At 39.4% G+C, this 24524-nt stretch overlaps 2 protein-coding genes across 2 annotated transcripts; one reads left to right on the top strand and one right to left on the bottom strand.

Annotated features, from left to right (window-relative positions):
* Window positions 1-4533: 4533 nt before the first annotated feature.
* On the top strand, window positions 4534-16096 carry rab4b (RAB4B, member RAS oncogene family). Its single transcript, XM_028044626.1, has 8 exons — window positions 4534-4679; window positions 7894-7974; window positions 8792-8906; window positions 9583-9645; window positions 10672-10826; window positions 12491-12586; window positions 12696-12871; window positions 13000-16096. Exons 1-7 carry the CDS (start codon window positions 4664-4666, stop codon window positions 12809-12811), a joined length of 642 nt encoding a protein of 213 aa, XP_027900427.1. The 5' UTR covers window positions 4534-4663; the 3' UTR covers window positions 12812-12871; window positions 13000-16096.
* Window positions 16097-18501: 2405 nt separating this feature from the next.
* ap2s1 (adaptor related protein complex 2 subunit sigma 1) lies at window positions 18502-23119 on the bottom strand. The gene is made up of 5 exons (XM_028044627.1): window positions 22954-23119; window positions 22377-22526; window positions 21476-21589; window positions 19958-20017; window positions 18502-19849 (listed from the first exon to the last, which is right to left on the bottom strand). The coding sequence occupies exons 1-5, from the start codon at window positions 22954-22956 to the stop codon at window positions 19748-19750; spliced, it is 429 nt and encodes a 142-aa protein (XP_027900428.1). The 5' UTR covers window positions 22957-23119; the 3' UTR covers window positions 18502-19747.
* Window positions 23120-24524: the final 1405 nt, after the last annotated feature.

The raw sequence follows: 24524 nt of genomic DNA, 5'->3' as shown, positions 1-24524 counted from the left end.
AATCCCCTCCTTGTTGCACACCTTTGTGGGCAGCCTTTCTTGTAGCCCACCTTAGAAAAACATCCGTGCCCCCACACGACGCTGAGCCTTGTGTTTCCTTCTGTCTTTAATCTTTGCGAAAAGAGCTTTTAACAAGGCCAGGGAGGATGAGTGAATCTGCCAAAGCAGAACAAAGGCAGGGAGGAACTCTGAGGGATAGCAGCAGAAAGGGAGGCTCTGTAATTTATCACCTGTTGCCCTTAGGCTGCCCGGCACTCGAAGCTCTGGGCTCTTTTTTTTTTTCTCTTCTGTTTGTGTGTCTGTGTGTATGAAAGCAGGCATTAAGAGGTGATGAATGGATACAGAAGGGGGACAAAAAGGACACAGTTAACTCGGTTTTCACACAAACAAACAAAAAAATATTCGGCCAAGGACACAACAGTTCTGCAGGCCTCTCTGTAGCACAGGAGGATCCTGAGGTATTTATGTGCTTGTTTTGGGGCCAACAAATGGAAATTAGGTCAAGTAAAGCAAACAGAAAAAAGTTTTCGGAAGAGACTAATATAAATACATTCTAAAAATGACACAAAGTGCTGTTTAAGAGTAATATTTTCTTGCGACATTATACGAAGAGGTCTGGACTATGAGGGGCCGTTTAGGACAAAATTTACGTTTTGTCTCTCACACACTACCAAAAACTCACGCATACTCCAAAAAAATAGCCACGCACACTCAAAAATTACTCACGCACATTCAAAAAATACTCAAATTGCGTATACACACACTACTAAAATGTCACACACACATTCACAAACGTTAACTTTCTCGCTCACATACACTGCTACCAGCTCGCGCACATACACTACTACCAGCTCGCGCACATACACTACTACCAGCTCGCGCACATACACTACTACCAGCTCGCACACACACAGACGTTTATCTCTCACATACACAAGACTAACGTTGAACACACACACAGTACTAAGACTCGTTTTATGTATGTGTGAGAGCGAGACTCTTTATGAATGAGTGAGAGCGAGACTCTTTATGAATGTGTGAGAGTTGTCACGGAAGAGGCGGGGCATAATTTTTGGATCAAACTGCGCATGCGTAGATCCTAAACTATAAGTTTCGATTGTTGACTCACTGTATGTTCTATTACTTAGTATATTTGTGCTTTTAAATATATATAGAACGTTTAACTTTCTTGTAGATTAAATGTGCTATAGAAATAAATGAATCTGATTGATTGATTAAAAATAGCAAAATTGCTGTAGTACAATCTGTCCACTGGGTGGCTAACTCTAATTCGAAACGAGAGAGAATTGGTCAGGCAGCTGCCATTTTAAACAATTAGAGTTAGCCATGTTCGGTATAGCAAACTCTTTCTTCTTCGGCACTAGTTGGCGCCGGTTAATAATTCCTGTAATACTGGCACCCAGTGGACATATTGTACTACAGCAATTTTGCTATTTTTAATCAATCAATCAGATTCATTTATTTCTATAGCACATTTAATCTACAAGAAAGTTAAACGTTCTATATATATTTAAAAGCACAAATATACTAAGTAATAGAACATACAGTGAGTCAACAATCGAAACTTATAGTTTAGGATCTACGCATGCGCAGTTTGATCCAAAAATTATGCCCCGCCTCTTCCGTGACAACTCTCACACATTCAAAAAGAGTCTCGCTCTCACACATTCAAAAAGAGTCTCGCTCTCACTCATTCATAAAGAGTCTCGCTCTCACTCATTCATAAAGAGTCTCGCTCTCACACATTCATAAAGAGTCTCGCTCTCACACATTCAAAAAGAGTCTCGCTCTCACTCATTCATAAAGAGTCTCGCTCTCACACATACATAAAACGAGTCTTAGTACTGTGTGTGTGTTCAACTTTAGTCTTGTGTATGTGAGAGATAAACGTCTGTGTGTGCGCGAGCTGTTAGCAGTGTATGTGAGCGAGAAAGTTAACGTTTGTGTGTATGTGCGCGAGCTGGTAGTAGTGTATGTGTGCGAGCTGTTAGCAGTGTATGTGCGCGAGCTAGTAGTAGTGTATGTGCGCGAGCTGTTAGCAGTGTATGTGCGCGAGCTGGTAGTAGTGTATGTGAGCGAGAAAGTTAACGTTTGTGTGTATGTGAGCGAGCTGGTAGTAGTGTATGTGAGCGAGCTGGTAGTAGTGTATGTGCGCGAGCTGTTAGCAGTGTATGTGCGCGAGCTGGTAGTAGTGTATGTGTGCGAGCTGTTAGCAGTGTATGTGCGCGAGCTGGTAGTAGTGTATGTGCGCGAGCTGGTAGTAGTGTATGTGCGCGAGCTGGTAGTAGTGTATGTGCGCGAGCTGGTAGTAGTGTATGTGAGCGAGAAAGTTAACGTTTGTGTGTATGTGAGCGAGCTGGTAGTAGTGTATGTGCGCGAGCTGGTAGTAGTGTATGTGCGCGAGCTGGTAGTAGTGTATGTGCGCGAGCTGGTAGTAGTGTATGTGAGCGAGAAAGTTAACGTTTGTGTGTATGTGAGCGAGCTGGTAGTAGTGTATGTGCGCGAGCTGGTAGTAGTGTATGTGAGCGAGAAAGTTAACGTTTGTGTGTATGTGAGCGAGCTGGTAGTAGTGTATGTGCGCGAGCTGGTAGTAGTGTATGTGCGCGAGCTGGTAGTAGTGTATGTGCGCGAGCTGGTAGTAGTGTATGTGAGCGAGAAAGTTAAAGTTTGTGTGTATGTGAGCGAGCTGGTAGTAGTGTATGTGCGCGAGCTGGTAGTAGTGTATGTGAGCGAGCTGGTAGTAGTGTATGTGAGCGAGAAAGTTAACGTTTGTGAATGTGTGTGTGACATTTTAGTAGTGTGTGTATACGCAATTTGAGTATTTTTTGAATGTGCGTGAGTAATTTTTGAGTGTGCGTGGCTATTTTTTTTGAGTATGCGTGAGTTTTTGGTAGTGTGTGAGAGACAAAATGTAATTTTTTTGAGTATGCGAGAGTTTTTGGTAGTGTGTGAGAGACAAAACGTAATTTTTTGGAGTGTGCGTGGCTATTTTTTTGGAGTATGCGAGACTTTTTGGTAGTGTGTGAGAGACAAAACGTAAATTTTGTCCTAAACGGCCCCTCATACTGGACTGTTGTCATGCTTATCAAACTAGGTTAATCTGCATTTTGCTGTCTCAAGAAAACTCTGGATGTTTCATTATGTTTTTCTGCCACCCAGTGGCTTAGATACGCACTCACAGAACTGCGTGTCTAAACACTTGTGTTTAGATATGTATTTCACAGTATAGTATTTTATGGTATTTTTTCATAAAAGTACTGAGAAATACCAGTCAGGCAAGCAAGGGTACAAACCAACTCCAAAACAAGTTTGTGTTTTACTTTTACATGCTGCATTTAAACTTGGTATTGTGTCTATTGTTGCATATTTGGCCTTTTTGTTTGCTATCTCACTTTATGATATTCGAGATTGCTCAGGGAGCATGGAGTGTCTGGTTCTATAATAATCAAACAGCAATGTCCCAATGTGGGCCCTGGCCTTTGTGTTTGTACAAATAAGCCATATCCTTTAGCATTTGATATCAAATATCAAAGTACAGTATGTTCTTTGATGCTGCTTTATAATATTGCAATCCATTTATAGTCTTTCACACATGGTACTGTACAACCTCTATTGTTAAACATGTACCTTTTATGTTTCAATTACGAAATTGCAAAGAAATTTAGTTAATGTTGGATTACATTGTAAATTATCTTGTAAAATATCACAACCCATTGGTTTCCCTACCAACTGAAGGTTAAATAAGTTTTTAATAGCAATGGAAAAATCTGGAAAGACAGTGACAGTCATCACATGTTGCATTTAAGATTTTAACATTAACATTAACTTTTCTAATTTCTAATTTCAGCTTGTTTAAGGGCAGTTAAAAGTTTTAAAAAGAAATAATTTTCAAGTCCAATTTTTTTATGTGTCTCATCTGATTTAGAAATGACAGAATGCGTTTTAGTTCACCCAACACATAGGACGTCAAAGGATAAATTAAACTTATAGAAAACCTTGCTTTTAACAAAGCTTGTGAAACTCGACTCCGACAATTCCGCGGAAATTTGAACGCCACGCAACTGGAACGCCGATGACGCAAGCGCGTAAACTGCAAGCGTTCGGTTGTGGTCAGAACAGAGGAAGCCAAGAAGGGGATCAAGGAAATTTATTAGATATTTTGAGGAAGAATTTGGGGAGTAAACACATACAAATAATTATTAAATATTTAAAGACAACTAAATTGTTTCACAGAATTTGATTATAGTAGGTGTGTTTGTGAATATGTGCATGATCTAGAGAGGTATAGTATAAAGTTAAGTATAAAAATGGATGAATGTGTGTGTATATATATATATATATATATGTGTATGATTTATTTATTTAGTTTATTCATTATTGTTATTTGTAGGAGTATATTTAAATTTATATAAATAGATAGTCCATCTCGAACCACACTCCATACCAGTAAGTGGCGGTAATGCTACTTAAAGTTTGTTGCCAACCGCCAAAAAACTCAAGAAGAAGAAGAAGAAGAAGGGGATCAAGGAAACCTCTAGCATCGTAGATAAACACCCCTGAAGAGGTGTGAACCCAGCGGTCACACAGCTGCAAATATACCAGAAAGAACCGTAAAAGGGTCCTTGACACAGCGAGGGTCAAGATGTCTGAGACATACGGTAGGTTTGTGTGTAAATTTAGTTGTTAAACGTCCATGGCTCTGTCCTGTACGTACTCCTATGTGACAGGTTGACTCTTAGCAACGCCGCTAGCTAGCTTGGTGTAAATATAGCCGATGAGACGCTTCATTGCGCTCATAGTGAGCATTTTAAGCTTATATCTACCATTTAACTGAATTACTTTGAGGCCTCTGCGTCTGTTAGCTAACACGCTTGTCCAGCAATGGAGGATTATGTTGCCCCGTTAAGCAGTCGGTGTAACGTGAGCAAACAGATGGAGAGACGTGGTGAGTGAAAGTTGACTAAACTTCTGACGAAATGCAACAGCAGCTCTTTGTCGGGCCGCAAAGATGGTTCTTGCGGAAAATCCGATAATCTGGTTGGTTGAATTTTAAGCCAGAGGAATCCATATTGGCTGCAATAACCTCGCCGCATTTTTTTGAGTGGTGATAGTTTAATAAGAAGTAGCCTTTCGTCCGAGGCCGAGAAAGAGGAAGCTCCGCGGAGCTGCGGTTCATGACGCCGCAGCTACCTGTAGATGTGCAGCAGCTAAACGTGTCGTGCATCAGTTCCCCATCCTGAATCAAAGCAACTGCAAAGTTCTCCTTTTCATAAAGCGGGAGATGCGTAAAAACCCAGCCGCTACTGTTTCAATTTCTTTACTTGTGCTAATATTTGTCAGTTTTCTGTTTACCTCGACTCTGTCTGATGCAAGCTCCAAGAGCACACCGATTCTCACATCACAGATGTTTTGAAATGCCACACCATCAGCACCCTCTCCTGTTGCACTCCCAGTCCCACTCTCGCCGTCTGTATCTACTTGAATTCCCCTCGCCGCCTCACTCCTTGTATGAAACTTTATCCATGGGGGTTGTATATTTGAGGAAAAGTGCCAGCTCTAATGGTAGCTATAATAGCCTTTCATCGATTTCTGCCTCAGTCTCCCTACACTGTCTCCATTGAAGCATCGGTTCTGCAAACAGCGAAAGCATCATGAAGCAGTAGTTGCATGTTAATCGGTTGCAGCTGGAATTTATTTAATATTTAATTTATGTTTGCATGTTACTGCAATGTTGTTGTTTGCCGTACTATTGTGACAACAATAAAAATGGCGATAGGAACTATTTATTACTTATATTTTAGGTAACTGTGTGGCTCTGACTGCATGACAGAGCAGTCATATCCCTGCAAACACAGATGCTGCTTTTGAAAACCATATCCGTCTGTAATACTCCTCTTTAGGACACCAGTCACATAAACAAGTGTGATTTGTACCACTAAGCTGCATGCAATCATATTGATATGTATTGATTCTATTATTGAACAGAAAATAGTAAAGGTAAATAGGTTGAGAAAATAGGAAAAAAATATACAATTTGACATATTTGGGGGGGTTCCAAACATCATTAATTGGACTTTATTGTGACAATGATAAATGAAAATTCCTATAAGAAAAGATAAATGGTGCAATACACGATAAATGCCCATCCCTATTCCTTCATTCCTATCTTCTTTTTTCCTCATCTCTTGCCGTACTTTTGCCTCCGACTATAAGCTCCAGAAATTTGAGTATGGATAAAGTATGGCATTTTAGCAAAGAGTTTTGTAGGAACCCCGGAAATACCTGCTTAGTGCCTTTGTTTAAAGCAGCAGTGTTAACAAATCTGTTTTTGCTTAAGCTATACAAAATGGTTCTGAAATCCAAAATATAGCGAAGATTGCAAATAATTGTGTGTGTGTGTGTTCTTGATCAGTTTTGCAATACTTATTGCTTAATTTAGGCAACATGTGTCATGATGCCAAATTTTATTCATCTCTAATTGAAAGCATTTCATGTACAACTTTCACCGTCTCTTTGACAACTTGACGGCTGTTTGCAGTTCTTATGAGGCAAGATATAAGGTATGATGTCTGAAAAGCTGTGGCAAGCTTTTCGAACGGAAATGTTGCCTTTTGAGTCAATTTTTATCTTATGGAAACTGTGTTTTGCAGCAAAACACTTCAATGCATTCACCACTGCTAATCAGGTGGAATAAATCTGACCTCTAGCTGGTGTTGTTAATGGAACCGCCCGCCTCAACAATGACGCACCATAAACTGAGTTGGTGAAGGTGGCTGCAAAACCACACAATAAGTAAATCTCACAGAAAGACAGAGTCTGCATTATACTGGTGAGCAGGAGCTGGGTAGCCTAAGTGGTCTGCCCTTGAGCCTGACAAGAAAACCTGGTGGAAGCTGCAAAATCATTGAGACTGGGTTTGGCGGGGTCATCTTTCCAGTGAGCGGCAACTCTGACATGATGAAGAGCTACAATTAAATGGTTTAATTCAAGGCTTTCTCAGGTGTTCGTATGGCCCAGTCAAAGTCCAGGCCCAAAGCCAACTGAAAACTTGTGGCAAGATTTTAAAAAGGTTGTTCACTGACACACTTTATCCAGGCAATTGAGTCTGAATTATTTTACAAAGAAAATGGGAGAAAATTTCTGGGCTAAACGGTATTAGAAGTGCTTATCATGCTATTATTGAATATTCCAAGGACAATTTTGTTAACAGTATTTTTTTTTTTTCATTAATACAATTTTAGTGACCATAGTCATCTCAGCCACTGAAACTTATTGATCATAAGTGGGCATCTAGGGCGATTAGACCATCCAACTGGATATATGTAATTGCTATGCTAATTGTGAATACTTGACTGTTTATACAAAATCATGTACTATCCAAGTAGTCCTTTCAGATTGTATTATTGCTAACTTTGATATGACATTTAGAGCTAAATTGAAACCTGACAGACTTTCAGTGAAAGGTGATTCAAGAAAATATTGACTCAATGGTTCAGGTTTTAATCAGCTAAATATTTTGGAAACCATTTATTATGTTTCCCCTTTGCTTCTGAGGTGGCAATTCCTCCGATCAATATCTTCAAAGTTTTTTTCTATGTCCAAGTTTTTTCACCGTGAGACATGAAAAGTTCGCTACACTAAAACCATTTTTAACCTCCGACAAACAACCGTAGCCTGTACAGCCTGAAAGATTACATTCAAGGTTTTCTGATTAGTGGGGTGACTGGAGTTTGGCGGATGCTGTGAAAGTAATGGCTTTAACAGGATTAGGAGTTTATCCGAGGCTCGTCTCTGGTGCAAAGAGCGACAGCCGATCTGCTGCCAACGTCGATGATTCACGTTCAGCTCTACTTCCTCTCATCTTTTCTGCAGACTTCCTGTTCAAGTTCCTAGTGATCGGCAGTGCTGGTGCGGGGAAATCCTGCCTCCTCCACCAGTTCATCGAGAACAAGTGTAAGTCTCAGTTAAAAGAGGTCAGCCGTCCTTCTTCTGAGGGGGAAAAAAAAAAGATTCGTTGACTCACGGGTGCGCAGAATGAAACCACAACAACAAAGTGTATGCCGGTCCTGTTTTCTGACATTTAGTGCAGGGTATTGCTAATTATACTGTACATATTGTGCTCTGCAGCTGAATGGCTTTAACTGTCTTTTACAGACAGTTTTCTACTTTTTAATTTTAGAGCATTTGATGAAAATTATACTTTATGTCATTCTGAAGGTCAACAGTGTCCTGAGTGAGTTTAAATCCCAAAGCTGTTTTGACAGAACTGAACATTATAGCTTCATAAAAGTCAACGTTGTTCAAGTGTATATAATAAACCTGTCATTCAGAGTGAAAGGGACATTTTGTAAAACAGTATTTAAACTGTTTGGACTTTTAAATTGTCAAGTTAATGTAATCAGGACTGTCAGCTGCAAGGATTACGCTTAAATAAAACGTTATATTGTAAATGTTTCAAGTTTTCACATAAATCTCTGGTTTAGTGAATGTTTGGTTTCAGTTTTTCCAGTGAGATCAGGAGAGATGCAGCAGTCTGAACAAGTATTTTTCCCACTTAAAGATTTCAGATGTTTGTCACACTTTTGGATCGGCAAATTTCAAACAAAGTTTGCCGATCCAAGAGTTCCAAACACACAACACAATAACGGCAGTTGATATCAGGATTAAAATGGTGGGAACGCCTATAAAGCTGTGTCCTTCTTTACTGCAGTGTAAACTACATAAATATGACATTTCTTCCTTTTGAAACTGTCCCATCACTCCTGTGCAGTCAAACAGGACTCCAACCACACCATCGGCGTGGAGTTTGGTTCCAGGGTGGTCAATGTCGGCGGGAAGACGGTCAAACTGCAGATCTGGGACACTGCCGGACAGGAGCGATTCCGGTAACGTCTCGTGAATTTTCCTGCCGAGGTTTCGGCAGTCTGTGAGCGAGATCAGGGGTTTTTTTTTTACCGAGCCCACATGCAGAGTGACAGTTAGACTCGTCACAATAGCAGATTGTGCTGGATGATAAATTGTCCCTGAAGTTATTGCGATAAACAATAATATTGTCATTTTGAGACCATTGTCAATTGGTGCAACAATAGGAATGGCATATTAATGTAAATACAAAGTGTTTCATTTTTAAAGAATATTTAGGACATTTAACATTTAAAAATCCAAAATAAATGAACAGAAATAGCTTACAAAGGATCTGTAACCAAAATTTTGTTTTTTCATAAAGTATTTATCTGTCAATGTAGACAGGCAAAAGTGTCAGGTAGGACTTTTGTAAAAATGAAAAAAAATAAAATAAAAAGTGAAACGAACCACATCGTTCTGGATGTCAAATGTTTGCAGCATTTTTCAAAATGTCGGTTCTTCAATGATATTAAAGTGGACCATCTCTTTGACAATTATTCAAACAGAAATGATTAAGCTAATTTCAATTCATCATGCGACTAATTGAATTATTGCTTATTGTGACAATTCGTTTGCTCTCTGAAATAATTTTAGTGTATTGAAGTCGAGTGTTTGCATGAAGAGGGCGTTTTTGTCTTACATTGTGTCTTTTCACAGTTCTGTGACGCGTAGCTACTACAGAGGAGCAGCTGGAGCCCTGTTGGTGTATGACATCACCAGGTAATCACTGCACTCATTAACCTCGCTTCCTGTTTTTTTATGTCCTCTTATACTTAAAATGATCTGTGTTTAAAAAGAAAAGCAAAAACAACTCCGTGATGGTAGCCGTCCAAAACCAAATCATTTTGATCTGTTGCACATACATACGCCCTTACGTATGTATGTGCAGTTGCATCTGGCTGGACTCAAAATTGAAATGTACTGTTGTCTGAAGCTCAACTGCAAATAGTTTTCTGCTTTACTCACTTTAGATCGATCTTCTCTCTGTCTGTTTTTGTAAAATATGAGTAATAGCCCATAACTGTTATAGAGTCCCCATAGTCGAATGACTAAGTAGATACAGTGAGACGTGAAGATGAAGAGTAACGTTTTGTGAAATTGAGGGAGGGGAATGAGGCAGAGAAGGAATGTGATCCAGTTTGGAGTTTCTGTAACCAAAGTGAGGTCTTATCTGTGGGCAGCAGGGAGGCAGTCAGCATTCTTGGATTAAGGGAAGGAGAAAGATCATGGGAAGCAGATTGAGGTCGAGTCGCCTCATTTCATCACTGTGCGGACAAGGAGTTACATCAGCCTGTGCTTGTCAGTGAAAACAGCTGTTAAACATTAATATACAGGCCTACACCCTGTTTTACCTCACTGACCTCATGTTGCCATAGACACCAAGGCACGCAACAGGCTGTTGTTGAGCAATATTATGTATATCACGTACCACTACGTATGTATGTGGTGATTGCCAACACGTCAACATGGGGAAAAGGCTTAGCTGGACCACCAGGTTTGCAGTTGGGCCACTCTAGGATCTTGTTTTCTAACCTTACACTGTTATAAGCTTCTCCACAACATTCCCTCTGTCCTGCCTGCTTTGTTTGTTGGTCTTCATGATGCCGTTTCTTCCCACTCATAGTCATTGTCAAGTTAAAAATGATAAAATGCAAGTTTGTACTTTTAATCGAACGAAATGTGAAAAATACCCTTTGTTCATTTCATATTCCACACTGAAACTTCATTCAACTTGTTGCGTTGCAGCCGTGAAACTTACAATGCGCTGACCAACTGGCTGACGGACGCACGGACACTAGCGAGCCCCAACATCGTCATCATCCTGTGCGGAAATAAGAAAGACCTGGACGCGGAGAGAGAAGTGACGTTTCTGGAAGCTTCGCGGTTTGCTCAGGAGAACGGTAACTAGCGTTGGGTTTATCTCGCAAACATTTCGCGGCTGTGTTTGACAGAGGTGTGACCAAGTCACTGTGTTGCAAGTCTCAAGTAAGTCTCAAGTCTCTGTCCTCAAGTCCGAGTCAAGTCTCAAGTAAAGACAGGCAAAAGTCGAGTCAAGTCTCAAGTCAGGAACCTTTAATTTCAAGTCATTTCGAGTCGTTTTTATTTTATTTTTTTTTTATAATTTGCAATTATACATAAAATTCAAATAATAGACCATTTGTTCTTTTTAAAATATGTATTTGAGGTTCATTTGTGATCCTCTTATTCATCTGGTATTCTTCAAATCTGTCAGAAGTAAACAGATGTCAGAAAATAAATTACAGCCTTTCATGAATTCCATTTACTTCATTTTACTCCTTCTATTCATAAATAAACATCAACACTACAACAATCATAGTTTTCAAAAAATGAAATAAGTATAAATGAAGTTATCACAAGTAAACTCAGGAAGGTCTGGTGCATTTATTTTTCTGCTTTTATTTCTAAGTATGTTAGTTTCAGTCCTCCGTAAGTATGGGACAGATATTCTAAACACAAAATTTATTTGGGACAGTCACTGTATTTGGTCTTTTTTTTTTTTTCCCAGCAAAGCTATACTACTTGGAAATGGGTTCTGTGCGACATGTGACAGTCACGCCGGTCAGTGCATTAAGTCAAAAACAGTTGACTTAATGCACTGACTGCAGTAAACAATATATTGTCAATATAATTTCCCAACGTAGATGTCTTCAAATACACCAACCATCCTTAGATGATACTAGACCCGGCTCATCATCATGATGGGACAGAGAGACTCTGTTCCCTGTGTTCAGGTCCAGAATCTGCTTTCTGTTCCGGCGCCCCGCTCACTATCCACCGGCTTCCTGAGCTAACACGGTGCACATTATTTGTGGAGGCATTTGAAGGACCGGATTTATGGTAAATAATCACCAATTTAACCCGGAGTACACATGCTAACACGAAGTTAGCTAAAGTCAACTATCTTACAGCAAAAGAAAAGCGCCACCTACCCATCTTTGTGAAGCTTCAAATGCCGGACAAAGTTGGACGTCGTGGCATCTCCATCCGATATTCTCTTCTTGCATGTTTTACAAGTTGCAGTTCGTTTTTTAGTCGAAAGTTCATAACCTACATAGCCAAAAGAAATTACTCGCGGAAGCATATTCGAGCGGTTATTTCGTATTTCGTTCCCTGAGCTCTGTAGCTTTGCCGCGTTTTTTTAAACGTCCAAATCCTGTTAATTTGATTGGTTGTGCTGCAGCTACGTACACATACATACATAAGGAGAGAGGAAAACCATAGTGACGGTCTGCGCATATTGATACGGAATGAGTGACATTAATTAATGACGCCACTTTATAAATAATGTGTTTTAAATTTTAAGACTTTGAGTAAAAAATATCAAGTCTTTTCAAGTAAACAGCTTCAAGTCGAGTCAAGTCCCAAGTCAATGGCATGAAAGTCAAAGTCAAGTCCGAGTCTTTGAGCATTTTTTCAAGTCAAGTCTCAAGTCGTGATTTTAACGACTCGAGTCTGACTCGAGTCCAAGTCATGTGACTCGAGTCCCCACCTCTGGTGTTTGACTCATGAAATTCTACCCGCACGTTTTTTGCCTTGTACACAGAACTAATGTTTCTGGAGACGAGCGCTCTGACGGGTGAAAACGTCGAGGAGGGATTCCTGAAATGTGCTCGCACTATCCTCAACAAGATAGATTCAGGTACGCTTTAAGTTGGTTTGGTAAAGACGGGGACCTCTGCCAGAGTTTGGATATATTTAATTTATTTTTTTATGGTGACATTTTCTTTCCTTTTGGTTCCTTTTTAAAGGGGAGTTGGACCCTGAGAGGATGGGCTCAGGGATCCAATATGGAGACGCCTCACTGAGGCAGCTGCGGCAGCCGAGAGGCACAACGACACAAAACAAGCAGCAGTGTAACTGCTAGGGGTCAGACTCCGACCTTACTTGAACCCGCTGGCCCATATGGAGAGACCGCCCCCTACAGGTAGCTACCTACCTGTAGGGGGCGGTCTCTCCATATGGGAGAGACCGTAGCAAGTCATCCACCGAGGCTGGATCACCTCACTGTTCAACACTCTGAAACTGATGAGACAACGTCCGTTTCTTCTGCAGCTCATCTCCAGGTGTTTTTGGGTGTGTGCGACTGCTGTCTCATGCACTTTAGACCACCTGGATCAATGTTGGTGGGTTGGGGGCACTACTTTGACCCCTGACCTCCAACCTCTGGTAAGCCTCCTTACCTGAGTGGTTCAGGTTTTCATCCCATATCTGGACAGCTTAACCCCCTCCCTCTCAGTGCGAAGACGGTACGATCACGAAGAAGGCACGAAGATGCCAGAGGAGGACAAGTCAAGGGTTGTTTGTTTTGAGCTTCTCTCCCGTCGTTTTCCGTCTTCGCTTTCCCACGCTGGTTTTAAGCAACCCTAAGATGTTTTCCTAAGTTTGCACTTCATTGACTGTAAATGATTGTGAAGCTCCTTCGAGCATTTTCATCACTCGGCCTTCGGCTGATTAGTTAATCGAAGCAAATCGTAACCGATAGTGACTCTGTGATAAACGGTCTAAATGTGTACTTTTAAAAGAGGTCATCTTCCTCCATAGTTTGGCTTAAAAATGTCGTATTCAGGTTTCTATCAGACGCAACGTCGGTGGTTTGTCATCTTGTGATACTTCTCATTTGATCAGAAAATTGAAGAGTAGTGGGGCTCAGGTGGAGCTCACTCAGTCCCAGAGTGTTCAATCATTGAGTGTTGAAGTGGAAAATGCTTGGTTTTTGTATTGCAAATGCACTGTAATGATGCAGAGCGATGGCTTTTAGGTTATGCTCCATACTTTAAATCCACAGTTTTGGTCAGAGGTTTGCATCCTTTCATCCACCACATTGATCCTGTTCTTTCTTCTTTTTTTTCCTGCAGTGATTATATACCATACAGTTGCAATGAGTTTTAGATGCAAGAATTGGGAGCACCAATGTGAATTGATTGCGGCTTTTTTAGTTGTTGTTGTAGTCCACACAGCGTCAAAATTACATATGAACCCTCAAATATAAACATACAGTAATATTTGCACAAATTTCTCTTTGCTAGCTGTAGAGAAACTACACGTCTTGTAGCCATAATAATAATTCTGCCTGGACGTTTTTGCCAGTCTTCTCAAATTTGTTTTGGGACGGCTCAAACTGTAGAGCAGAGTTTTCACATTTTCAGTAGGGTTCAGATCAGAGTATGTATATATATATACTGTATATACATATACTGTACGCACACATGTATTTACAATTTAACATCTTCACATGTGTTGTTTTCGAAGCAATTGAAGCTGTATGTTCTATAATAATTTTATACTCCAAAGAACACTTGAAACAACTAATTTCAGCCCAAATTAAAAGGTGACTATTCATTTAAATATCTGACCTAAACTGTGTTTTACTCCAAAGTTTCACTCCCCTCCACGTCAAAGAGGAAATTTGATTTCCAAAGTTTCCAACATGTAAATATTGAGCGATATTAAAAAGTTAAGGCAGTAGGACCTCTCTGTTGTCTAGTCCCAACTCACTGACAGATTAGGAGTCATTTGCCTTTTTATTAAAAACCAGTGTTTTGCTCCTCTTCCTGGGCTTTTCCTTCATGAACTCCCAATGACCCATGCTGCTCTCCAAGCTAATGCTGGTTCAGGAATCTGACAGCAAGTGCAGCTTCCTGCTTTTGGAAGCTTTCATGCTCCCTCAGATTCGTCTTCAAGCTGTGCGGTCAATTATTCATGTGTGGGGAAGTGATGATTCAGAAATCTGTTTGCAGCCTTAAAAGCAACTACTTAAGCACACAAACTATAAGGAAGTATTAGGGTCATTTGGAGGAAAACAAATGACCCTAATACTTATATTAGGGTAGATTTTTTTAATGTATTTTTTTTATTTCCCATTTGAGAATAACGTTGAAATGTCGAGAATAAAGTCGAAGGGGTTGGTAGGAGTGTCAAAAGTTTGATTTGAAAATAGTCAAAATATTGAAAGAAAAAAAACATTTTGGTAAGATTAGAACATTAGAGTTGGAACCGAAAAACCTTTTTCGAGAAAATGTGACGTGTTGAGAAAAGACCGTTTACTTTTTCAAATTGTGGAAAAAAAGTCAGAAAACATTGTCATAAAGAAAGAGAATGTCAAAAGAAAATTGGAATTATCAAAAATTGAGGTGAAATGTATTCTTGACACTATGACTCAATATTTCAACTTTAAAAAAAAATCTGTTTTGTTCTAGTTTGTTTTAGTGAGCCAACTCAGGTTATAAATTACTTTAGGAGGGAGGGGTGTTTCCTCTGTCCTTGGACAACTGGGGCAGACATTCTGGTGATGCTGGGGAGAATCGGGTTCCACTTCAGTACCTTTACAAACCCCCCACCACCACCACCTTTCTACTAAAGAGACAGGCACTGCTTGTGTGAATCGCCCATCCAATGGTTGATGAAAACAGCCAGCTAACGTTTATCTTTATCCTGAATTATGAGGTCTTGTCCCTCCAGGCTCGCTGTGGATATTTTAATCCAAGTGAGTCGGCACACTGACGGGAAACTGGGGAGGACTTTCTGGGTTTTTAGGGTATCAAGAGGGGTGAAAATGTGTTGCTTTACATTGTGTGAGTCTGTCATTTCTGAAAGTGCACTTTTACTTTTACAATTTTGTTTTCTGAATATGCTGTAACTATAGAGATGTAAATGTTATTTTACTTGAAAAGATATACTTTAATAAAGATTTTAATGTAGATGTTATCAGCTCTTATTGAATTACAACTGAGGTTCCTAATTTTGTTCTTCTTGTGTCTCGTTACCCTCTAGTGGAGCAAAATCATCTTGTTCGCTTTGTGAGAAAGCAGCTGATAATTTCTGTTTTATGCACATTTATTATTTAAAACGTTTCAGTTCTGCTGCCTCGCGGTTAAAGCGCATCAATATGTGTGCACAGGTTTAAACGGCAGTCATCAGAACACCAACACAAGCGTCGCTTCTTCACTTGTCTGGACTTCATCACTCGGGAAACGCAATCCTGACTCGGTTGTTTTGTAAATGATGTGATATATTCAGCCCAAATATTACTGTACATTTTAATTATAACCTATGTTGTAAATACAAATTGTCAATTGTCTTATTGAGGGTGAGTATTGCTCATTGTTTTAATTATGCAATTCCCAGTAAACTGCTTGTTTTTCATTTAAAAGGTTCTCTGTGTTTGTTTTCTTCTTTGGTAACACCAGAGGAGTCACTGACTGAGTATAAACCAACCCCTCCCTGCTGCTTCCTATGAGCAGCGACTACAATTCAGATTTATTGGTAGCTGCCTTGGTGGAGCCTGAAACTTCACGCCGGAATCTGCGCACTTGATTGATTTCCTCGTGCCGCCATTCTTCGGTCGAGTTGTTTCTTTTAAAGGCCGTCAGGTTGAGGTCAGGATACCAGAAGTCTCCCGCGGTAAATATAGCATGCGTCCTCTGCGTCCAGTTGTGTGAATTTATGCTCCCGGGTCGATGGAGTAACGACTCGAGGGGCGTAATGTTGCTGATGTGGACACATTGACTGACTGATCGCACGCCTGCTGTGGAGATGACCTCACAACGGAATAGTGGGGTTTACTGCGTGTGAGGTTTGGCCACTAGATGGTGCTAAATGTTAGCCAGAAAATGCTGGCTTACATTTTCTCCTAACGATTTTTAGGAGAAAATAAGGCTTCTCCTTAATTTTTTTGCCCGTATTTCTGTCTTGCCAAAAACAATACAAGTTTTAAGATCAGTGATTTTATGAGGTTTCAGTAGGATTTAATAGTTTATGTCGTGCCAAAGATTATTAATACATTTTATTTGTAAAGCACTTTTCTAAAAACTCAGTTTACAAAGAAAATTAAAAACGAAAAAAAAAACCCATTATGTTCTGGATCATTTTAAACTTGAATATTACTTTATTCTATTTAGGTGTAAGACGCACGAAGTAGAACCTCTGCCTTAGTCTTGGGTCATTTGTGTCTTTTAAATAGTTTTTTTTCCCCAGGTTTGCCCTCCCTTTATTCAGCCATCAACTTTGACCAGTTTTATTCCTTTCTACAGAAGAGCATCTCTGCAGCAGGATGATGCTGCACACCATGTTTCATGGTGGTGATGTGCAAATTTAGTTTTCCACACCACTCAGCATTTTATATGTCAGGCTCATCTGACCAGAGCACCAGCAAGTTCCTCTGGATTTCTTTTTGCCACTGTTCCATAAAAAACAGGATGTGACGTGCATGACTCACTGCGCTGCCAAACGAACCGAAGCTGTTAATCTCAGCAGCTCCTCCAGAGATACAGCAGACTGATTAATGCTCTTTCTGTTAGACCTGTCAGCTTAGGTGGACAGTCAAGTCACTGGTGGTGTGAACAGAACCTTTTATAATAATTTTTACAGCACATTTCAGCAACAAGGCAAGTCAAAGTGCTTTACACTGGAAAAACGCAATACAATGAACAAACAAAAACGAAACATTATAGGGCGTAGAGACTGGATGCTGATTCTCCATGTTTGGTTCTGTGGATACAGAGTAGACTAGAGCCAGAAGACCCAAGTGGTCTGGAAGGTTGACATAGCAACAGGACTTTCATGTATTTTGGTGCTGTGTCGGTCAGTGACTTATAAACTAAAATATTTTAAAGTCCATTCTCTCGGAGCCAGTGGAAGGACTTTAGAACTGGAGTGACGCACTCCATTTCCTAAAGTGTTAGTGAGAACGTGTGCAGCAGTGTTAACATTTTCAGATCCATCGTAGGCTCTGGTCGAGTGCAGCCCGGTACAGTCGCAAGAGGGATTGTCAATCCGTAAACTGTGGTAAACAAGGCACAAGCGATGTTGATGTTTTGGTCAATAATTTCAGCTAAGAACATTTCTCTTGCATGTTTTAGTGTTGAACGGTAGCTTCGCAGGCTCTCTTTATAGTTTTCATACTGAACTGAAGTTTTGCTCCATTTTCACTCAGCCCTTTGACAATGGCCTCCTTCACTTCTAACTAGTTGAGTACTTATCCACTGAGATTTCTTCCTACCAGACTCGACTTTCACTTTAATGGGAGCAATGGAATCAATGATGCTTGACATTTTAGAAAGTTATCTACCAACTCATCTACTGGATTACCTGCTGAAAGGGAGATGGCAAAGTAAACTTGAAGGTTTCAACTGTGCCGCCCTTAAAAAAAAAAAGGCAAACAGGTTTAACCAACACTGCTTTAAACTTCCCCACAACTGTAAACCCGTTATGCTTTTGTGATGCTGTTTGTTCATTGATTTTCTTTGAAGAACCCCTGAGCCCTTTTAAATATAAATATAGCTGTTCTCTGACTAAATTACACTCAGGTGGGCTATGTACGACCTAAGAGACTTGTCTTGGTAAACTGGGATCAATACAGATGTGCCTAACACGTTTTACATTTTTAATTATAAATGTTGACTGTTTTTAGATAAACACTACTTTATGTCTAAAATCCCTTTAAAAATCACTGAAGTATATAGCTTTAATTGTGACAAAGTGTAAAAAAGGTGCAGGTTAATGGATACTCCCTTGGCAGTCCCATCACTGACATCATAAGTCATACTAATAAAACAGTTTGGTCAACTTTTGTTTATTTACACAAAAAAAATGGGACATACAGGTATTGAACTGGAGACATCTCATAAGGTTCACAAGAAAGGAAGTGGCAGATTGTTCACTATTGTTCAATCGATAAAACATTTGTCAACATGTGAAATCAACTGTGCGACTGGATATGGTTAAAATTAGAATGACATTTTCAATTTCACAGGCGTTTAACTCCGGCAGAGACATGTATAAAAGCAGATCGTTTTGACTTCACGAGGGAGCTTAAAATTCAATTTCGCTTTATGGAGAGCCAAAGGAATGTACGACTCTGTATGACTTCATTTCATAATACTCAACAACAAGATGCACTGTATTTACACACACCGCACTGAGCAAACATCACATTACTGCCTCATGGAAAATACGCTGAATGTCCAAGTTTCGTCTCCATTTTAAGTGTTTTGAGAGGGACCCAACAAGCACCATTTGTTGAAATAAAAAAAAAATCAGTCAAAGATAATTTATCATGTCATCCACCACCCAGAAGGATGCCTGACACAGCACAGGTTAGCATAACATTGAAACTGTACTGCATTCGAGTAGGATGAACTCGCTGTGATGAGTTAATCGCTCTAAAATGAATTTCTACTTGTCGTCTGCTTGCAGCGAGAGTTGAATAAAAAATGCAAATGAGCCTTGAAGAATACTGTAATGTTTCCCAGGCTATTGCTTTTTGACTGCAAGGCTTTCATTACCATCTGTGATCCACATTTTGTTTGGGTGCTTGTTAGTTAAACGTAGTGCCATTAGATGAATGTATGGGTTAAAGAGCAACAAAAGGGGACAGGGGCTAACAGTTTTACACTGATTTTAACAGTGCACAGAGGTAAATGAGTTAATTTACTTGTTAATACACAGAATAACTAGTTTCCGCACCCGCTGGCTGAGAGAGAACACAAACATGACTGCGCCTTAATGAGGATTTCAAACAGTAACAAATACAAGTGTTTTTCTGTTCGCCTACTGACAACAATAGCTGTTCCACGTGTACAGAATATTGCAAAGTCTAATTTTTCAACGGCAAGCAGTTTAGTTTACCTCAAATATCAATATTTAGACAATATTGGCTATGTTCTCTAAACGCTGCTTCCTTGCGGCCATTGAAGAAGTGGCAGGAGAGAGACGTGGTTGCTTTTCAGAGCGATATAAAACACGGAGAAGCTAGGGTTGAATGCCAGGGGAAGCAGATAAGTGGGGAAAGAGGGATCAACTTCTACTCTAGTGACTGGAGCATAAGGAGCTGCTTGAGGACCTTGGTCTGACTGGTCTCCCTGATCTCTCCTGCCAGGAACATCTCGTCCACCACGGTGTACACCTTGAAACGCACACGGGAAGTAAGAAAAAAACGCACAAAGAGCTGTCATCTGTGCTGCATTTGGGTTCTAAAACAATCACAAAGTCTCGACATGAAAAGCAATCTCACCTTGTAAAAGTTGAACACAAGGTCCAGTTCACACACATTGTGAAAATATTCATTCAGCACCTTCAGAGAGAAGAAGCAGGAAAAAAATCAGGAGAAATCAATGTTCTGATTGAAACAAGCTAATTTAATAGCATGTTGAGCACAATAACGACTTCATAAATCTGCAAAAGTGTCAATTCTGTCTTCTACCGGCAGGAAGTAATTTTACATTAATATTGCTCATACACCGAACAGTGATGGAGAAGCTGCAGCACACTGAAAATATCGGCCACTTTTCACAAAACTGAACAGTGTGTCAAATGGGTGTAGAGCTGCAGTACATCATGTCAATATGACAAAGAAAACAGAATCATCCCAGAGGGATAAAAAAATAAATAAAAAAAACTAAAAAGGAGAGGCGGAAAACACATTTATAACATATTACATTTGCACGTTGAAGAGATTTTTATTTCAACCTGTTGTAATAATGTGACAGAACTCATTTGGTGTCTCTAACATCTTATTGCATTATTTAACTGTGCACGTCAGATAATGAGTAGTCTGTGGATATATAAGGAAAAGGGGGGGAAAGCTCCATTTTTCTCTCATTTGTCTGAATGGATTAAAGATAATGGAATTCTCGAGCCACAGCTATAACAACAAAAGAATGAATTTTAAAAAAAAAGGACAAAAACGAGTATCTTTTTTTCCTCTAGAAGTGGCCACATAGAACAAGACAGGGGGCTTTAAGATCCTGCATTGCTGTACATTAAATGCCTCTGTCAAGGTCAAACAGTAAATTAAAAGACCTTCACTCCTGAGCAGTCAAGACAAAAATGCTCAACTGTTTGTCTTAGTAAAAAAAATAATAAAACTGATTGGACTTTAAGCTTGAAATTTCAGAAGGGAGTTAACTAAATGATAGAGACACATAGCTTAAGACAAAAATATTGCAATATATTGCAAACATTTTACAAACTACATGTCGGGTTGTAAAACCAGTTACACTTCATTTCTACAGTAAGTAGTTTTTACAATGTTTTAAGACTTAATATATAAATTTGAATAACTGAACCATCATTTCAGTTTTGCTTTGCTTACATTGAAGCAATGGGGAAAAATTGTGTTACAAACTCAGCGAAAGCAAATCCCATGGGATGGCCTCTTTATTCAGTACATCATACTAGAGGTGTGCTGTAGCAAATTTTACCTTCAGAACTGCCTTAATTCTTTATGGCAAAGAGAGAACAAGTGCTTCTCAGAAATATTGGTCCATACAGACATGAAAGCATCAGGCAGTAACAGTAACATATTTGATGTGCTTACAGTGAGATAATACTTGAACTGACTGGAAAAATAATACAAGTTTGACATTTAGATGCAGCAAGTAAATAAACCAGAAAGCAAGCATTCTTTTAAAAAAAAACAATAAAAAGAACGAGAAACCCTCTGGAGACATTCCTGGAAACCAGCAGACCACAACAACTAAATCATCACAGTTCACATGCTCTGTCTACATGGTGTGTCTCAGTTACTTACCTCCACAAAGTTGTGGATGGCTTCGAGGTATGCCAGGTTGTTGTCGGTCACGTCCACACAGATGCAGAAGTAGAGGCCAGCGTAGCGCCGGTAAATGATCTTGAAGTTCCTGAACTGTGGGAGTAAAACAAAAGAAACACTCAGCATCTCGTTTCATAACATCGGCACTTTCACCAGCGCTCAATATCCACAGCTTTCCCATTAAAAAAAGTCGCATAAACGTATAAAATCCACAGGATGAAGAAGAAAAAAAAAAACAAGGTCCGATTTTTGTTTATATCTGATGGCTTGGAGCATCAGATGCATCGACTTTGAATTGAAGGTCGTACAATTCAAGGTTGTACAGAAACTCAGGTTCCTTTGAGTTTAATGACTCATATTTAAACAAAGGAAAATGACTTGAGTGAATGAAAATGAGTGAATTATCACTAATTTTAGCCTCTCCTCTCCTAAAAAATGCCAATGCCCTGTACAATAAGCTACAGGTAAATGATTCGCTTGATATGAAAATGGTTAGTGTAGGACCCCTACAAACATAAAAGCTTATATAATTTAAACCGAAATATTTCACATTTTAAGGAGTCTACATTTAAAGCGTTTTCAAAACACACACAAAAAAAAAAAGCTTTTCTTTTCAGCGGACACTTTCATTTTAAATAGTGATTGCAGATTTCATTTTGAGGGAAAACAACAGACGGCTTCCATGAGAATAGTCACATAGCATAGAGAGACTGCAGCTTTGCACCAACTAGTTGGAAAACAGCAATTATGTTAATCTAGACTCTTAGCAAGATCCTTTAACAATAAACACTCTTGGGAAAATGTTCAGGACCATCAATCTGCTGGAGAGAAAATTGCGCAAAGAATGAACCACGAGTTAAACATGAACAAATCCCCTTACCTCAACAAAGTTGGTATGCTTGGCGTCCCTGACAGTGACCACGGCATGCACTTCCTCGATCAGCTTCTGTTTCTCGTCGTCATCAAACTGCATGTACCATTTGGCCAGCCGCGTCTTCCCTGCTCGGTTCTGAATGAGGATGAAGCGGATCTTTACGAGGAAAAAGATAACAGAAAAATAAACATTAGTAAAGCTACAACAAAAATGATCACCTTAGTCAAAGCAATTTAATATGGGGAAACAAATATATATATATATTTAACGTTTTAAAGGGTAGGCAAAAACGCAGAAGTGTGGACAGGTTGGTAAAGAAGTCATTGTAGCTAATGTGAAATGACAACAGCTGTTTATTTAGCAACAGGACAGTTCAATTAGAAAGCCAGCCATATTTTTAAACTAGTTTGGGTCAATTGAATACATTTTGACTCTTTAGGTCAATAAATACATCGCTAGCGTGTTTTTTTTTTTTCCCCTGCTGACTGAATGTCGAGCTTATCAGTCCAACCCTCAAACGGTAGCAAACTCCAACTGACATTTAAAGTAAAGCCCAGCAACGCAAAAACAATGACATAGTTACCATTTTCGTTTTCCAAATAAAGTCTTTGCGAGCTTAAGAAAATACCGCGTTCCTGAGCAGAAAAAGCACCACTTCCACACTAACACATCAGTATTTCTTCTATCGACCGCTCGTCCGCTATCTTACCAAGCTAACCGAAAGTGCAAAGCTACGCTAAAGTACCGTTGCATGATGGGAATCGTGTTTCTGTTGCACTGGTAGGAACTCAGAGCTTTCATTTTTAGAACTACAAAACCCATAAATCCAGCATGACGATTTCTTAATGAGTTGCGTTAAAAGTCACATGAGTCCATCCGTTGGTCGCGATGCGGATACGGGAATTCCGGTATTTGTTTTTAGATCCGAAAGAAGTGGCTCAGATATTTAACAAGAACTGTTTGGATTCTCTCACACAATTCTTTGAGACATTAACAATTATTAAACAACCGCTCTGACATTTCATTAGTATATGTAGCTACGTCCACGAATATCAATACTGTTCAACTTCAGCTTTATTGCAAACTTTCAAATATTTTGAATACAGAAATGTCATTCTTGTTATGGACAAGGATATATGAAGCCAAACGATGCCACTCATTGCATTTAGGTACAGGAAAGCATGAGATTCTAACAATCCAATAACCATTACTGAACATGTCAGTAAAAATATAATATACTGTAACTAATTTTAAAACAGAAAAGTAACAATTATTTCAACCACTTCCAAAAACAAGTAATTAAACTAGCTGTGGCAGTTTTAATAATATTTTTCAATAACATGTATTTTTGTAATTTCTATTTAAATACACATACTTTGGTGAAAATATAGAATAGACACCTGCCACATTAGTATTTGTTCTTAAACAGTCCCATTCTTCGGAAAAATTAGATCTAAGTCTGGACTCTGGACTCCTATGTTAAATTCTTAATTGTCAACTGTCTAGCAGAAGGCTAAAGGTTTTGTACCAACACTGACTGGCCCAGAGAACTGTTCATGACTAAGCCATCAGTTATGCCTGGAGAAACCCAGCACAAAAAAGTCATGATGGCACCACCAGAGGGATTGGTGTTGTGCAGGTGTTTTGCTCCCAAAATACCTTCTAGAATTTTGGCCATGAAGTTCAACACTGTTTTCCTTAGATCACAATTTATCTTGCAAATGTGCTTTTGGTACACTTTGCTAAAGTTCTTTGAAAGAAATGGTCTATGCTGCCACCTTATCCCGTAGGTGTTATGGGGTGGGGTGACCAGTTTCTCTCTGTTCACTTGTGAAAACATATTCCTTCAATAGGATGATGACCATGATCCATGGTACATTTAAAGCCTCATTAATTTTTCTGTGTTTTTCTCTGACTGATGCCTCCTGGCAATGAAAATACTAGAAGCTGTTTGTAGACTGTGGATTTTGCTTTGAAATGTGGCCAAGAAAATGTGAGAAAAACTTTTTTGAAAACGCTGAAAGTTACTTAGGGCTAAGGAGACACACTTTCAAATAACGGCTCCAGTTTAACGTGAGCTTAAATGTGGTGGGTGTTAGTGAACACATCCTCAGTTTGTGTCCAACAGCACCCTCTTCTACCATATCATGTTCA

This window comes from Xiphophorus couchianus, chromosome 18 (assembly GCF_001444195.1).
Source record: "Xiphophorus couchianus chromosome 18, X_couchianus-1.0, whole genome shotgun sequence".
Lineage (NCBI taxonomy): Eukaryota > Metazoa > Chordata > Actinopteri > Cyprinodontiformes > Poeciliidae > Xiphophorus > Xiphophorus couchianus.
Note: the sequence above shows the minus strand (reverse complement) of the source record. Positions and strands in the feature narration are given on the sequence as shown.

Bases quoted from the DNA above. Each gene is read 5' to 3' on its own strand.
- rab4b (XM_028044626.1), top strand. The intron at 7,975-8,791 runs GTAAGTCTCAGT...ACTCCTGTGCAG, and splicing joins CCAGTTCATCGAGAACAAGT to TCAAACAGGACTCCAACCAC. The intron at 10,827-12,490 runs GTAACTAGCGTT...CCTTGTACACAG, and splicing joins GCGGTTTGCTCAGGAGAACG to AACTAATGTTTCTGGAGACG.
- ap2s1 (XM_028044627.1), bottom strand. The intron at 20,018-21,475 runs GTAAGTAACTGA...TTCTCTCTGAAG, and splicing joins CCATCCACAACTTTGTGGAG to GTGCTGAATGAATATTTTCA. The intron at 19,850-19,957 runs GTGAGATTGCTT...GTGCGTTTCAAG, and splicing joins TTGTGTTCAACTTTTACAAG to GTGTACACCGTGGTGGACGA.